General features: G+C 36.0%; 3 protein-coding genes across 3 annotated transcripts; 2 read left to right on the top strand and 1 right to left on the bottom strand.

Moving 5' to 3' along the window:
- The first annotated feature begins 142 nt into the window (after positions 1–142).
- On the top strand, positions 143–5904 carry SMC2 (structural maintenance of chromosomes 2). The gene is made up of 9 exons (XM_043418013.1): positions 143–266; positions 384–570; positions 1098–1520; positions 1789–2067; positions 2157–2930; positions 3108–3695; positions 3819–4440; positions 4539–4792; positions 5126–5904. The coding sequence occupies exons 2-9, from the start codon at positions 403–405 to the stop codon at positions 5549–5551; spliced, it is 3534 nt and encodes a 1177-aa protein (XP_043273948.1). The 5' UTR covers positions 143–266; positions 384–402; the 3' UTR covers positions 5552–5904.
- LOC122410032 (ribosomal protein S6 kinase delta-1) lies at positions 5792–9396 on the bottom strand. Its single transcript, XM_043418014.1, has 6 exons — positions 9142–9396; positions 7751–8797; positions 7498–7631; positions 6389–7421; positions 6196–6291; positions 5792–6120 (listed from the first exon to the last, which is right to left on the bottom strand). Exons 1-6 carry the CDS (start codon positions 9235–9237, stop codon positions 6022–6024), a joined length of 2505 nt encoding a protein of 834 aa, XP_043273949.1. The 5' UTR covers positions 9238–9396; the 3' UTR covers positions 5792–6021.
- A 906-nt stretch (positions 9397–10302) lies between these two features.
- LOC122410033 (uncharacterized) lies at positions 10303–16097 on the top strand. The gene is made up of 12 exons (XM_043418015.1): positions 10303–11155; positions 11790–11908; positions 12038–12182; positions 12462–12591; positions 12686–12851; positions 12960–13140; positions 13221–13579; positions 13725–13881; positions 13985–14116; positions 14191–14308; positions 14458–14612; positions 14703–16097. The coding sequence occupies exons 1-12, from the start codon at positions 10515–10517 to the stop codon at positions 14809–14811; spliced, it is 2412 nt and encodes an 803-aa protein (XP_043273950.1). The 5' UTR covers positions 10303–10514; the 3' UTR covers positions 14812–16097.
- Positions 16098–16567: the final 470 nt, after the last annotated feature.

Genomic DNA, 16567 nt, shown 5'->3' on the forward strand with positions numbered 1-16567 from the left:
ATCGTGCCCAGTGCCGAAACTAAGAAGACTCTTCCTCCAGTGGACTTTTTACGAACTACAGCTCTTAGTTCGAGTGTGGAACACGACACTAGCGCTACCAAACATGTGTTGGTAGCATTGATAATTTGAAATGAAGTATTATATTATGACAGCAGGTGGGGGATTATTATATATAGATATATGCGACAATACACTTCATAAAAGCCGTTAGGATGCTGGAAAAAGCAACACTTCCCGCGCTTCTTGATTCCGCATGGTTTGGTATGGTACGTACAATAATAACCGGGAATTCACACCAACACTTTTTTTCCAACCCTCCTCGTGTTGTTTACGGAGTCATATCCGGTATTTTCTGTTTTTATTTTCACAAAACAATTTCCAAGGTTAACAAACGATGCAACTATGTACGTGAAGTCAATGGTGCTTGAAGGATTCAAATCCTATGGAAAGAGAATCGAAATCAATGGCTTCGACAAAGAATTCAACGCTATCACAGGATTTAATGGTACCGGTAAATCCAACGTCCTTGATGCAATATGTTTTGTACTAGGAATCACAAATCTCGGACAGGTATGAAAACTTATTTTCCTAATTGAAATCGAAACTCATCAAAACAAACGGACAACAGATTTCAAGAAGGCATTTGGTTTTACTCAATAAATGTATTTTTCGGTACAATCGTAGCAAAAATTTTTATTCCACTACTAGTCAGTCAATGCTATCATAAACTTTGTTGATTTATTGAAAAAATAATTTGTAACGAATATAGCCTCAAAATTTTAATGGAATTTCCAAATATTTTTTTTAATTCGTATAAAATCAGTAGATTATTATTAAAATGTTTGATGTCGTTTACATTTTCTATGATAGCGATTTTGATGATCACTACTTTTGTAAGCTATAGAATCAGTTGATTGAAAATCTTTTACAATACTTTTTAAAAAATCCGTAATTCCTGCAACTTTTTAAAAGAAAATTAAATAAACAAATACAATTTGGTAAAATTGAAAACTTGAAAGAAATTTTTTTTAATTTGACAAGTTGAAAAACAAAAATGTTTATCCAAAAATTCATATTTGCATTCTCAATGATTTCAGGTTCGTGCGACATCGCTCCAAGAACTTGTTTATAAATCTGGTCAGGCTGGCATAAAAAAAGCCAGTGTGACTATAACATTTGACAATCGTGAACGAGCCTCATCCCCACCAGGCTATGAAGACTATGAAGAAATAACAGTTACTCGTCAAATAGTTATCGATGGCAAGAATAAATACATGATCAATGGCTCTAACGTTCCCAACAAACGAGTTCAAGACATGTTCTGCTCAGTACAATTGAATGTCAACAATCCACATTTTTTGATAATGCAAGGAAGAATCACCAAAGTACTCAATATGAAGCCATTGGAAATCCTTTCTATGATCGAAGAAGCAGCTGGAACTAAAATGTATGAAACTAAAAAACAGGCAGCTTTGAGTCTCATCAAGAAAAAAGATAGCAAGCTGAAAGAAATAAATGATGTACGTCTGCTATTAATTGAATATTCATTCAAATTTAATCTAAAAATTGCCAAAAATTTGATAAAAATGATTTCTCATTATTCAAGAATCAAAGTTTATAATTTAGATGATTTTACATTGTCACTTTGACAAAAAGTACTTTGATCAATAATTATTTTACCAAGTTTTCTTTTTTGAGAAGCTCTGGAAATCAGTGGTTAAAATTGGTTGAATAATTTTTAATTTTCGTATATCATTGAATAGCGTTATATAGATTTTTTTCTTGCAGATATTGACAGAAGAAATAGGTCCAAAGCTGGCAAAATTAAAAGAAGAAAGAACTCAATATGTTGAGTTTCAAAGGATCGAGAGGGAACTCGAGCACTGCAAAAGGATTTCGGTGGCTTGGAAATATTTGACTGCTTTAAAAGATAGCGAAAAAGCTGAGGAAAATGTTCAAGTGGTTCAGAATAAGATAGAAGAAAGGCAGAAAAGTATTGCGGATGGACAAGAGGAAATTGAGACAATTAATGAAAAAATAGAAGAGCTTGTCAGTAAACAGGAAACTGTAAGTTATAAACTGAATTGACTGGTTGTTTGTTACAAAAGGAAAAAAAAGAAACTTTTATAACGAAAGATATAAAATAAAATTTTCAGGAGAAAGGTGAAAAATTAACAACGCTTGAACAGTCATTGAAAGAGGCAGAAAAACGAGAGAACAAAATAACAGCTGAGGCAAACAGTAATGCGGAGAGTGTTAAAGCGGAGAAGAAGGAAATTGCGCAATTGAAAGCTAATACAAAAGAGGATGAGAACGTTCTAGCGGAAAAGGAAAAAGAGTTGGAAAAATTCGGTGATTTGTTCACGAGATTAAAACAGCAGGATGAAAATGATAGTGCTGCGGTTGTGGCGGCTCAGGAACGTTTTCAAAAAATTAGTGCAGGGCTTTTGGACAGTGAGAGCGGCGATAATGCGACATTAGAACAACAAGTTATAAACGCTGAGCGTATTGTAATAGAAGCCCAAACTGAAATAAAACAGTGCGAGATGGAAATGAAGCATATCAAAGAGCAGTTACCCATCAAGCAGAAAGAATTGCAACGCTCGGAAAAAGATAGTCGCAACGAAACCACCGCTCTGGAAATGAAAGAGAAAGAGCTCAAGACTCTTGAGAACGAACTTAAAAAATTAAATTACGACGAAGGTACACTCGAAGCTCTTCAAAATGAGAAACGCATCTTGAGCAGAGAAGTAATGAATTTGCAGGAACAAGTAGATCAGTTTGAATCGAGATATCCTCAACTTCGATTCGAATATCGGAATCCCGATCCGACCTTTCGAAGAGAATCCGTTAAAGGCCTTCTCTGTAAACTTATCTCTTTAAAAGATAAAAGTACGGCTTATGCTCTGGACGTCGCTGCTGGAGGAAAGGTACGGAAATTTCGCTTAGAAAGTGATGATGAAAGGAATGAATTTGTATTTTTTTTTTAGAAATTTATTAAAATTTTTTGTAAGCAATGTTATGTACGGGAAATTTCATACACGGAACAATATTTTTCTTGAGAGTGTACTCAGTAAAAGTAATGATTTTGGTTTTTTCTCCACCAGCTGTACAACGTTATTGTAGATACGGAAAACACGAGTAAGGCTCTAATCCAAAGAGGTCAACTACAGCGTCGTGTAACGATTATTCCTTTGAATAAAATTGATGGCAGACCAATGGATCGGAGAACGATCGAGTTAGCTCAACAGCTCGTTGGAAAAGACAACGTCGAACCGGCTCTCTCGCTGATCTCGTATCCTGAAGAAACGAGTAAAGCGATGGCTTGGGTGTTTGGACAAATATTTATCGTTAAGGACCCGGAATCTGCCAAAAAAGTTGCATTCCACGATAAAATAATGAAAAAATGTGTGACGATCGAGGGTGATGTTTACGATCCAGCAGGAACTTTGACAGGTGGTGCTCAATCGAAAACTGGTTCAGTCCTTTTGAAAATAGAGGAATTGAACGCTATTCAAAAACAACTAACTCAGAAGGAAGCACGTCTAAGGGAGATTGAACAGCAAATTGCTAATATTGCAAGTACAGCTGAAGAATACAGAATTCGCAAACAAAAATATGACTTGAGAAGTCACGAAGTTCATCTGCTTAAGCAAAATCTCCAACAGACGACTTATAATCAGTTGCGAGGCGAGGTAAATTCACGACGGTATATACATTGAAACCAATTGAGAAAGAATTAGAAAAAATCGAATTTTCTCGGAAAAAGAACAAAAAAATCAACAGTGCTCTATTAGTGATAAATTTTCTTGTTTCAGGTTGAAGGTCTGCAGAAAAAATTGCAGGAACTGATGGAAAAAATAACGACAGCCAAAGCAACCGAGAAAGAAAATTCGAAACGTTACAAAGAATTATCCAACCAATTGAAAGATTCAGCAAACATTCGAGAAAAACAATTAAAGGATGCCGAGAATCAGTTGAAAATAGCGCAAAAGAAGTCTGAGAACAGTCGGCGTGAGTGGAAAAAACGTGAGGAAGAAGCAGAAATTTTGAATCTTGAGATATCTGAAATGAAAAAAACTATAGAAACAGGAAAAGCCCAATTGGTTAAAACTACAGAAAAGCTCACCGAACTAACGACCAAGTCAGAAACTTTGAAAAAAGATTTAGAGGAGGCAAAAGAAAAATCAAACGAATTGCAGAGAGCTGTAAAGGCACTTAAAGATACGATCCATCAGCAAAACAAAGAGATACAAAAATATAATTCAAGAAAAGAAGACATTCTCAAGCAAAAAGTTGAATTCGAGTTAGATATTCAAAAATTGAATCATGAAATAAACTCTATAAAAACTAATGCAAAAGAGTGCAAGCACAAGTTGTCTGACTTGGTTAAGAAATACGAATGGATTGAGCAAGACAAAGCATATTTTGGGAAATCAGGTATTGTAATTATATTTAAAAAATATGCTAGTTCCAATGAATGAATGTAATCATCAGTGCTGTTTTGACATCGTTTTGAATGAGCAATTTGTTTTTAGGTGGCATTTACGATTTTAAAGCAAACAATCCCGAAGAAGTGATTCGAAAAATGCACCAGTTGGAAAGTGTCCGCGAAAGATTGAGTCGTAACGTTAACACTAGAGCAATGAATTTGTTGAACAAAGAGGAAGAGCAGTACAGCGAAATGTTGAAAAAGAAAAAAATCGTTGAAGCAGATAAAATAAAAATTCTCGAGACGATTGATACACTGGATGGCAAGAAGAAAGAAACGCTGCTTCAAGCTTGGGAACAGGTAAGGTTTTTGCGATAATGAATCTGCATCGCGAAATCTTTATTCACTCAGTGATTCGACTATTATAAGGCTTTGTTGCTTAGATTGCTCTTTGAGTCTGACATATAAATACATGCATATAAAATGGTACTGAGAACAATTTTATTTGATATTCAGAGAATATCATCAATAATCAAGGGAACATTTTTTGAAAAGGGTTTTGAAAAATTTTTACGCAGTTGTATAAAGTATTAAAAAACTGAGCATATCAAATGTATAAATTTAGCTACTTGACGAAGTATCATCGATTATTTGTTTTTTATAAGAGGTTGGTAAATAAATGATTACTTTCAGGTGAACAAAGACTTTGGATCGATATTCAGCAGTTTATTGCCGGGTGCGAACGCAAAGCTGCAACCACCTGCGAAGCAAACGGTGTTGGATGGGCTTGAGGTGAAAGTAGGATTTGCAGGGGTATACAAAGAATCGCTCAGCGAGCTCTCAGGCGGTCAAAGGTCGTTGGTAGCTTTATCGTTGATCCTGGCGATGTTGTTGTTCAAGCCTGCCCCATTGTACATCTTGGACGAGGTGGACGCTGCCCTCGATCTTTCGCATACCGAAAATATCGGTGTAATGTTAAAAAGGCATTTTAAACATTCCCAATTTATCGTGGTCTCGTTGAAAGATGGAATGTTCAATAACGCGAATGTACTTTTCAAAACTCGTTTCGTCGATGGTATGTCCGCGATATCGAGAACGGAAAGAGTTCGAAATAGATAAGCGCCACTTTGTTCGAATTGAAAAAAAAGCAAGCAAAAGTGAGTCTTCATTTTCCTCACAGTCTATTTTCTATTTTATTTGGAAAACAAAAAATCACTGTAACGGAAACAGAGACTTGAGGAAAATGTTTAAAAAACGTGTCAAAAGTCGTTAGCGAATATACATAAGTTTGATAACTATTCGTCTACTCAACCGATGAACTTAATCCACATCGAAGAAGGCAGTCGAGTACATTGGTGGTTGATCAGCAATTTTTATATTTTATGTTTACTATCTATACAACTATCAATGTACATAGATCTACATGATAAATAGATAAACGACTAAATAAATAAATTTGAAAAAAGGCTAAACCTCTTCTTTTAGTTTAAATTTTATCACTCGGGCATTGGAAATGTAGATCATACTTCGTTGCGCGTTTTCAATGCTTTTTAGATTCCACTGGGTTGCAACAGTGTCCGAAAAAAAAATCAGGCATTCAGCAAGCTGAGCCAATCTGTTTTCTCAAAAAACGGTAACTGCTTTATGTCTGGAATGCCCAAACGCTCGCTGGGCTCGAACCTCAAGACCTGCGGGTAATCAGAAAGAGACTTGCGTTAATATGGACTTAGTATTTGAATCATCATGTGAAAACTTATACTGACTTTGGTTAATAAAGATTTTGCGTTTTCAGATAATTCGTTGGGAATACTGATTATAGAATGAGAGTGGAACGGTCCCGGATGTCGAGACTGAAAAGGCTGCAACAAGATATTCATTAAAATTCGTTGAACATTTCATTCTTTCTTATTTTTTTAAAAATATATCAGAAGACAAGTGGTTGAAATTTCATCTCACAATTCCAGTGAAGAGTTCGTACAATATAACGCCAAAGCTCCACACGTCGGCTGCAGGTGTTGCGGGTATGACTGGTAGGTACATGCATAACTCTGGGGCAGTGTAGGGCTTTTGATACCTCGACAATTCAGGATTTTGTCGTGGTACGACGTAACTTAGTAGAATACGATTATTTTCATCGACGAGAATATTATCCGGTCTGAGATCGGATATTACAACTTCCTGTTGATGCAGAGCTTCGAGAGTCAAGAGCATTTGGGCTGCTAAAGACTTGATAACTGTTTCCGGTATTCGCCAGAGTTCTTGTTCCATCTCAATACCGCTATCCTCGTCGTAATGAAATCTTTCTATGCAGTCTTTTTTTGCATCAACGAATCCGTTCGTGTTGGTATACTCGTTGTTTTTTGCAAAAATTTCCGATTTTTTTTCAACTTGCGATGCAGATGGTGCTTCTTGTTTGGCGACGTGATCCACTATGTCATTTCCTTTGTCAGATTCGGTGCTTAAATCTGTGCAACTATCACTCATGGATAGTTCACTCAAATCACAGCTTTCTTCAGTATTCTCAAAATCTTCAGTCTCTTTCGTCCCATCGGTTGCTCCGTTTTCGTACAACAATTGATCCGATTCATTTAAACGCGTTGCAATCGAATTGCTTTTTTTAATCGTGGCATCAACGGATTTCAATAACTGTTGAGCTTTTTCTAACAATTTGGTCGTAGGCATATCTTCGTTACACGTCAAGTTGCCACCGAATTCCCCTTTCATCTCTCGCCCAGTATTCTCATTGGTTGAATCGAAGCCCTTAACCGGTTTCAATCGTTCTTTCGAATCCAGTGGGGACAAAGTTTGTTTTTCTTCATCATCCGACTCTATGTGTGATGTATCCAAACTTGTATTTGCTCGTCGTTCCGAATTCACGTGAATTATTGCTTCGCAACTCGTCGATCTACCATGATTCTTCTTACGCAATGATACTTTTCCCCGAGATATTGCGTGCTGAGATTTCAAAAAATCCCACAATTTACCGCCACTGCAAAATTTCAATAGTATTTATTTTTCTTATCATCCTTTTTTAAATATTCAAGCTTTACAAAGATTTTCTTTACCTGGCATATTGAAGAATGAGAAAAACAGTTGTTTCCGTTTGAATGCAAGCATGAAGCTGAACCATGTAAGGTACTTTGCCTCGTAAAATATATTTGCTTATGTCTTCTTGAACTCCCGCAGGTTTTTCAACAGTCTGTAATGCAATGAAAATTCATTGATTTAAGCAAGTTAACGGAATACACAAAAAAATGTGCTATTTCGAAAAATTTAATTTTCTCAAAATTGCAAAGAGACTTCATTAATCGGCAATACCTTAATAACTCTGGTGTTTTGTCGTCGGAGATCATTAACGAGCATAACCGAACCCATAACACGAAGAACCTTGTAAAATCGTAATTCGCTGACGGGTTTGCTGATCATAGAGATATTGCAGTTCAAATGTCGATCGTAGAGTCGATCAGCACGTTCAGAGTACTTGATTATTTTATCCTGGATCGTTGCGGTTCGAACGATATCCGGGTCCTTGAGTACGCCCTGACGAAGATTAGATATTCCAAGTTTGTATTGCATGAAAGCTTCCTCATATTCGGCGATAGCTTCGTGCCTGAAGCCAGCGCTCATATGAGCAGCTGCGATTAAAATATACTGTCCAGAATCTTGTCCAGTGTCAGAAAAATCTACACTCTGCTGTGGCACTTGGAAGTTTTCATCACGTGGCGGTGAACAGTTATTTTGGCCTGTTTCCAGGAGTTTTTCGATACTCAGGAATTGCTGCCAGTTCATATCGTCACTGGCTTTTTCTATGTTGTTGTTAATGCAGCCTTGAATTTCTTTATCCGACTTTTTTGTGATGCTCAAATCCAATAAATTTCCATTCGCTATTGGGCTAACCAACTGATCCATCAAATTATCTCCAGCTGTATCTGGAGAGTGACTTCCATTTTCCAACTTTCCTGTTGCTTCGAGGCAGCAATTTCTTGCACTTGTTGGGTATTCCAGGCCGTCTGTAACCGAATTCTTATCTTCCTCCGACGTATCCGAACTTATAGATTGTGAACAGTCCCCACAATTATCGTCGCTTGAACTTGTCTCAAAGAAAGCCACAAAAATTTCATTAGTAAAGAGCGACGAGTGTCTGGCTATAAATTCCAGAAATTTTACTGCGCATTCGCGTCTCTCTTCAATTACTTCAGCCTCAAAACGACCAAAAAACTTTGGTTTTGGAAAAGAAGGGTACGCCTCTTTTATTTGAAGTGTTTTATGAATAATCTTCAAATCTGCATGGAGCTTCTTGAAATCGTTGTAACGTTTCCAAACTGACACTTTTGAAGCTGTATTTGGAGAGGACTTCAAGAATATCTGAAATTTCATGACAAACAAAATATCACTATTATACCAAAAATATTTCGAATACTTTGACTCGAATTTCAAGAAAATTTGGTCTCAAGTATTTTTATCGCAATTGTGACAAAGAAAGCTTCGTTTTCGTAATGTTGTTTTGAACTTTGATAAATTTTTTGCATAATTATAATTTTCGTAGTGTATTTTGGTTCATACAACATGAGCATGAAATAGTTTCGTAGGAGAGCGAAAAATAAATTACGTCTGTTTTTTTCGTGTAATGCTGTCATTTGATGTGTAAAGTTTCAGGTTTCAGGTCAGAAAATTTAAAGTGAAGAATGAAAATAATTGGTAATATTTACCATGGATGTTACTTTGTAAATGGTGAAACCTCGTTTATGACGTGTTGTCTCATTAATGACAAAACGTCTGACCCATTTGTCTTTAAATGGTGCCATTTCCAATTCGTTGAAATCTACGAAATTCCAATCCAATTACTTATAAAGAACAGGTGTTGAACATTATTATGTTCTCTCGTCAGGTTCCATGAGGTTCCACTGTTGACGGATCGTTACAGCACTCTCGCACTCCGATGGATACGTCATAAACCGTACAAAACACCGACACGACGACTATTATACTACTTTGACCATTGATTTATATCTATAGCTTATCATTTGGTGATTTCGACGAGAGGTTATACTTCCTTTTCTTCCCTGCCGCCGCCCACATAACCGTCAAAAGTCCCTAGAACTATTGTTGGGTTTTTTCTTCTCACCGCACCTTGCATATATTATAACTATATTTAAACTTTTCTAATTTTTTTATGCCTAGCTGTTTTCTCCAACGTTAATCTTAATTAAGTTTAAAATCAGTTACTGTATCCGATGTGAAAAAAGTTATACTGAGTTCAAACTCGAGTGGTTTTTTTATAGTATCATGATTGAAATGTTTGGTGCAAAGTAGTATGGATGATTTTCATTTTTTGGTACAATCCATCGAATTAATAAAATAAAATAAATTGGTTTAAAAAATGACGATATATGCACATAACCGCACTACAGCATTATTACATATTTAATGTTAATTTTCATTTATGTGGGATTTTCAGAAAACTTACCGAGTTTTCTATTTCAATATTTCTATATACTTTCCTTCTTCCTTTATTGTTGCATTTCCAAAGTGTCGTCAGGTGTAGAGTTGTTTTTTATTGATTCAGTCGTGATGATACCACGATATTAATCATTTTTGGACATTGAAATTAATCATGTATCCACGAATGAATCGTAAATAAAATAATTTCCTCCAACATAACATCAGAATTTGAATTATCGTTTTACATTTGAATTCATTCAAGAAATGTTGCCCCCTAGCGGAACGCAATACCTTTTTTACACACACCTTTGAGCGAAGCGACGATGATATGAGTAATATGCATACGGTTTTTAAGCTTTGAGTTTATCACGAGGGTGTGTGACGCTGTGCGTGTGTGTGTCGGGAGTTAGGTTAGTTGCATCGTCGTATATCGTATATAATCATACAGTCTAACGCGCTTCGAAACACGATTCTCAGACGCGAAACTGCGTGCGGGCGTGTCGCTTCCTCTCAGTAGTGTTGCGATAGTATTACAGAATAATTTGAAGACGCTAAATAAAAGGTGTTGTCAGAATAATGTGGTCTACGCAATAGTATAGTAAGAGTTGAAATTCGACAGAATCAAAAAAATTTTGAAAAAATGGCGTGTTTGTTACAATCGGTGGTGCTCGTAGGCGTGTTCTTATGGCTGGGCGTTGTCGGTCAATACGAGTGGCAGCCTCGAGATGCTTTCGACGAAATACGATTACGAATGGACAAAGTGAACGGTGACAATTGCGAAATACATCATTTGTCGGAACTTTATTTACCGGAGGACACCGTCTCTCATTTGCCCGATATTAAGGATGTCAACATAAATCCTGTTTTTCCAAACAGAACCGCGCTGCTTCATCTTCACAACATGGCCCTAAGCCGTTCATTTTTTTGGAGTTACATACTCCAATCGCGTTTCATAAGACCTGCGATCAACGACACTTACGATCCTGGCATGATGTATTATTTTCTCTCCTCCGTTGCGGATGTGTCTGCCAACCCTCACATCAATGCTTCCGCCACGTATTTTTCTCCGAACATGTCTTATACGCCTTCGTATCGCGGCTTCTTCAACAAAACAATGCCGAGATTTGCCCCGAGAACTTTCAGGGCTGATGACTTCAATGATCCTGTTCATTTAGAAAGAATTTCAACCAGAAATACCTTCTACATTCAAGATCTTGGTGCTTTTCCTAGAGACAGTCCTAGCCTGGACTATACCGAGGATGAGTATCGGATCAATGAATGGTAGTATAAATTTTTTTTTTCCTTTGTCACTCTGAATATTTGCACTAAGAATATTCAAATTCTATTTATTTGAGAATTTCTATATATACCATTTTCAACTAATAAAAAAGCTACTCAGGAAATTATTAAAAAAAAATTTCCCGATGATTTTGGGAGATCCACAAAATTTGCTTCATGAGTTCTGATACCGAATCATGCCTCAAGTGAAAAGGCAAAACAAGAACTGTCACATCCTCTTTCCTTAATTTGTCAGTGATTAAGGATGATAAAGCTTCTTCTTCATGTGCCTGGTTTAATGTGCTTATTTTGATAGATAGATGCTTGACTATCCATCAAAATTTTAATTTGTACTCAGCAATTGGATTTTGGAACATTTTTATTTCTCAAAATTTATTCCAAGTACATATTATAATTGATGTCTGAAAACCAAATTCAATTTAGCTACTCTCAAGTTATAAATGGTCAAACGTTCAAACAGAAAAAAAAATATTCATTTGCTTACTAATTCAAAGTTTTAGAAAAATGTACATAAGATGAAAGGAAATATGTATATGTTCAAATCAAAATATGTTGTTCAAATCTCATGCGAAATGAGAAACAGAATGATTTGGCTAATTTGCATGTTTTTTTTCAGGTATCGAAAATGGTTGCCTGACTATGTAGATCGCAGACATGATACAAAAACAACATATCAAATAGAAATTCGTTATGCCAATAACACTAATGAAACTTTTAATTTCCACGGCCCACCAGGTGAGAATCATATTTCATCAGTCATAACGTTTTATTGGATCATCTATAGAAATTTTCATAGATTTACAAGATCATTCAGATTATTCGCAGAATTCCAAGATGATCAATTTTGATGTATAAAATTTTCAGCTGCCGATGAGTACCCTGGTCCGGTAAAATGGACGAGACCCTATTTTGATTGTAGACGTTCTAACCGATGGATGATCGCCGCAGTTGTTCCCATTGCGGATATTTATCCAAGGCATACAGGTTTCCGGCATATCGAATACCCAACGTAAGTCGAATCATTTGTACGCTTTGAAAAATAGAAAATAAACCATCCTTATGTAAGAATCCATCAAAATATTATTTTCCCTATGATTCTCGATACATACTGATTAAATTTAAGATTTTGCAAACAAAAAAATAGCGAGTATTTTCACGATTATGCCGACACAATACCGCAGTGCCAATGCTTCTTTTTCACTCATATCGCATAAACTTTTATTTTATGGTGAAGGTAATGAAAAGAAACATTGATTCATAATTATATAAATTTGATTGTTTATCATAGATACACAGCAGTGACAGTGATGGAAATGGATCTTGACAGAATTGACATTAATCAGTGCCCGCGAGGGGAAGGAAATAGCGGTCCAAATCGATTCGCTGATACTGCAAGATGTAAAAAAGAAACGACCGAGGTAAATGATTAGTGAGATCCCAGGCTAAAAACAGCATCGTTGATTCCTCGGTTCAAGTCTTTTTATTTAATAATGACTGATTTTCATGGTCAAGTGTGAACCTTTACACGGATGGGGGTTACGAAGAGGTGGTTATCAGTGCAGATGTAGACCATCATTTAGGCTCCCCTCGTACGTAAGACGACCCTATCTCGGCGAAATAGTTGAGCGAGCTACGCAAGAACAATATTACAATGGATTTGATTGCACGAAAATTGGATGTAAGATCATTTCGACAAATAATAAGTATAGAATAACGACACGCATGAGGAAAAAATTTGAAACAGCTCAAATATGAATTTTTGTTGAAATTTATGCTGTAATTTTAGGGATTCACAAAACGCCGGTTTTATGGAACAAAGCACCGCTATATTTACGCGAGAAATATCTGGAAGCCTTCTACGAATATCGCAACTTTTCTAAGGGTCCGGAATCTTTGCAAGATGAAAAAATGAACATCGACGAAGCACTCAGATTTATACTTAGCATAAACCCTAAAAATTGTGCCAAGTAATTATCGTTTTTGTTGTTACATTCATTCAGGTCGATTTTTCGAATTGTTTTAATCTCTGGGGTTAATAATTTGACAGATATTCGAAACAGAATTTGACCCTTCACGGTGACATAGGCTGGGGAGCTCCGGAGTTTTTCGAAAATGAAGCTAAAATGGCCACAAGATTAGCCAATTTCTTGAGCGCATTTTTGCAAGTATCTGATCCCCAAGAAGTTTATTCGGGCAAACGAGTTGCCGATCGACCTTTGACCGAAGATCAAGTAATTGGTGAGACTCTGGCGCTTTTATTCGGCGATACGAAAATTTGGTCCGCCGGTACATACTGGGAACGCAATAAATTCACAAATCGAACATATTTTGCTCCATTCGCCTACAAGACTCAGTTGAATACGAGAAAATTCAAACTCGAAGACTTGGCGAGACTTGACGAGCCTGGTGCGTATTTTATTGTTATATATTTAAAATTACGAATGTTGTTTCTGTTGTCGAGAATTATGAATTGTTATTGTTAAAAGGCATTTGAAAAAATGTTTCAAGTGGAATATGACACTTTCACGTTCTAATTATGGGTTTTCCGCAGAACAAGTTTACACGAACAAGCCTTGGTTCCAATTTTTGAAGCAACGTTGGGCTACGAATTTTGATGAATTGGAAAAATACTTTTTGAAAATAAATATCCGGTTCAACGAGACTGGCGAACACAAGAAAAAATATGAACACTATCCGACCCATTACCGGTGAGGAGAGGAGAACTATTTTACAAAATTCTAGGATAGAAGAAGTCAAAATTAACAATAATTATACTTTTTATCGCATCGTTGACTTCTCATTCATTTTTAGTGCGGCCAACCTGAAACACGGGCATTGGACAACGCCGTATTTTGATTGCGAAGGCAAAGTCAAAAAGTGGGTAATCACTTACGCTTCACCATTTTTCGGTTGGGATCGACTCAAAGATAAGCTCGAATTCAAGTGAGTGCGAAAGCCTTAATTTATTTTTCATTGATTATCTTTGTTGATCAACAATTTAATATTCCAACTTTCAGGGGTGTCGTCGCCGTTACAATGAATTTACGAAAATTGGACATCAATCAGTGCGATGATAAATTTTATGTGGCGAATGCGTTCAAAAATACTCACAAGTGTGACAGGAAAACTTCATACGTAAGTCATTGCATTTTTTTTTAAGGACTTTATCAATTCGGTAGGAAATAATCTTCATAATCGATATCAGAACGAATAATGTTGATGATTTATATCACGAAGGTGATCAACGATTTATTTGATTGTTTGGAAATTAATTTTCATTGCAGTGTGTTCCAATTTTGGGGCGAGGTTTCGAAACCGGTGGATACAAATGCGAATGTAAACAAGGCTTCGAATATCCGTTTGAAGATCCCATCACGTATTACGATGGTCAAATAGTCGAAGCTGAATTCAACAACATCGTCAACGACGTAGAAACTCGGTAAAAAAGCTCGAATTATTCATTAACTTTTGAGCATTATCAATACAAAATTGGTGTTTGGAAAGTATTAATCGCAATATTTCTTTGCAGATATGACATGTTCAAGTGCCGTCTAGCCGGCGCAACTTCCATCCAATCAAGCTGGATACTCGTTTTTTCAGTTTTAGTTCTTTTCTACCGCTTTTATGTACGCAGATAAATTCGTGCGTATCCAAATCTCATAAGTTATCCACCGATATACGTGGAAACTATGCCTCGGGTTTTAAATCAAGCCCGAGAAAAAACCGTCCAAGAAAATAATAATTTTAATTTGTAAGCTTGTACAAAATTTATATTTAGCGATATTTCGTGGATACGTAGGTACGGCAGAATTTTAAGACCTTGCGATACCACAAAAATTTTTAAAACATCAGGAGACGTAGAAATTTTGAGAGATTTAACATTTCCAAATGAGTTTGTTAAAAAATAGACCAATTGTCCGAAAATTAAATTTCGTATATTGTGCATTTTAATTCAATTGGAAATTATTTGTCAATTGATGACAACTATGACGCAAACGTTCAAAATTTTCGTGTAATGTAATTTTTTTTGTACAATTTGCCTAAAAAATATTCTAAACATATTTTTTAGGCAATTTTCTAAGCATATTTTTTAGTTCGTATTGGAATTATAGGATTGAGATCTTACATGCACATGTTCGTAAGTCTTTTGACAAACGTGACAAACATTCCACCATGGAAATTACGAAGGCTGAATACTCAAAAACCATAATGAATCTGAAAATCAATCACTCATTTCCCTCGATTGAGATACGAGCGCGATATTTTTTTTCTTTATTAAAAAACCGTTCAACCAACTATTTTTAAGAGAGCGGCTTCATGGTTGATCGAAAAAACCCAGAAGCTGCTATTTTCAATTGATTTCCAAAACTTGGTTGGAATCGCTAACCAAATGTGTCACCACTGTTGTCACTAAGTGCCTTTACAAAATGCGATCAGAAGTGCTGTATTTTATTTAGCCTTCAATTATGATAACGAGGTTACACCGAAAAAACTGATTAAGAAATTTAATAATATAAAATATGAGAACTTTGTTTTACTAATCTAAGGACAACACATTCTGTATGTTTCAAAGTGAACTTTCAAAAGTGCATAGCGATAGAAATCGATGCTGAAACCTATTTTTCAATCATGATTTTAGCCTCTAATAGTAGTTGAGATATGTGAAGATACTTCATCACATGCATATTCCGTCCAAATATTGTGTATAACATCTGTATATATACAATTACTGAACATGTACAAAGTTCCGTGTGCTTTGTATTTTTATGTTTTTTTATATTTAAAGAAATCTGTTATGACATTTACAAAATTTTATAATCAATTTGACTCAATGGTTACAAACGACGATACGAGATGCAACGAGGAAGACAAAAACGATCTTGTACTTTTATATTATATACAAAATAATAAAATATTCAATCAATTTTGTTGGAATTATAAATTTATTTGATGAAAAGCAGTTTCCCTCTTCCTCTCTTTTCGGTTTGGCCCGGTAGGGCGGGAATGGTGGGGAGAGTTCACCGTTTGGGCTTCGTAGCGAGAATGGTGGGGAACGCTAATTTAGTGAGGAGAAGGGAGGAGGTACGTCGTAGTAGGGATATACGATAGGGCAGGGTTGCAAGTGGTGGTCAAGTGTAGAGTTGGCTACTACCACGGTCTTGTATGCAGGTCCTACTACTATAAATGTTTGCGCGCGACGACACGCTGTTTGGTTTTTCAACGAAATTGATGAAATGGAGCGCGGAATAAGAACAGCAAAAAATTCTATTTGAACGTCAGAGAATGAAAAAGATACGAAATAAAATGTTTCCAAATCATTTGGATTTTTTTGTGGAACGAAATAAATTGAATGTCAAATTTTTCCGAGTCCTTTTTGGATCCACGCAATAATAA

The sequence above is a fragment of the Venturia canescens genome, chromosome 4 (genome assembly GCF_019457755.1).
Source record: "Venturia canescens isolate UGA chromosome 4, ASM1945775v1, whole genome shotgun sequence".
In the NCBI taxonomy this organism is placed as follows: domain Eukaryota; kingdom Metazoa; phylum Arthropoda; class Insecta; order Hymenoptera; family Ichneumonidae; genus Venturia; species Venturia canescens.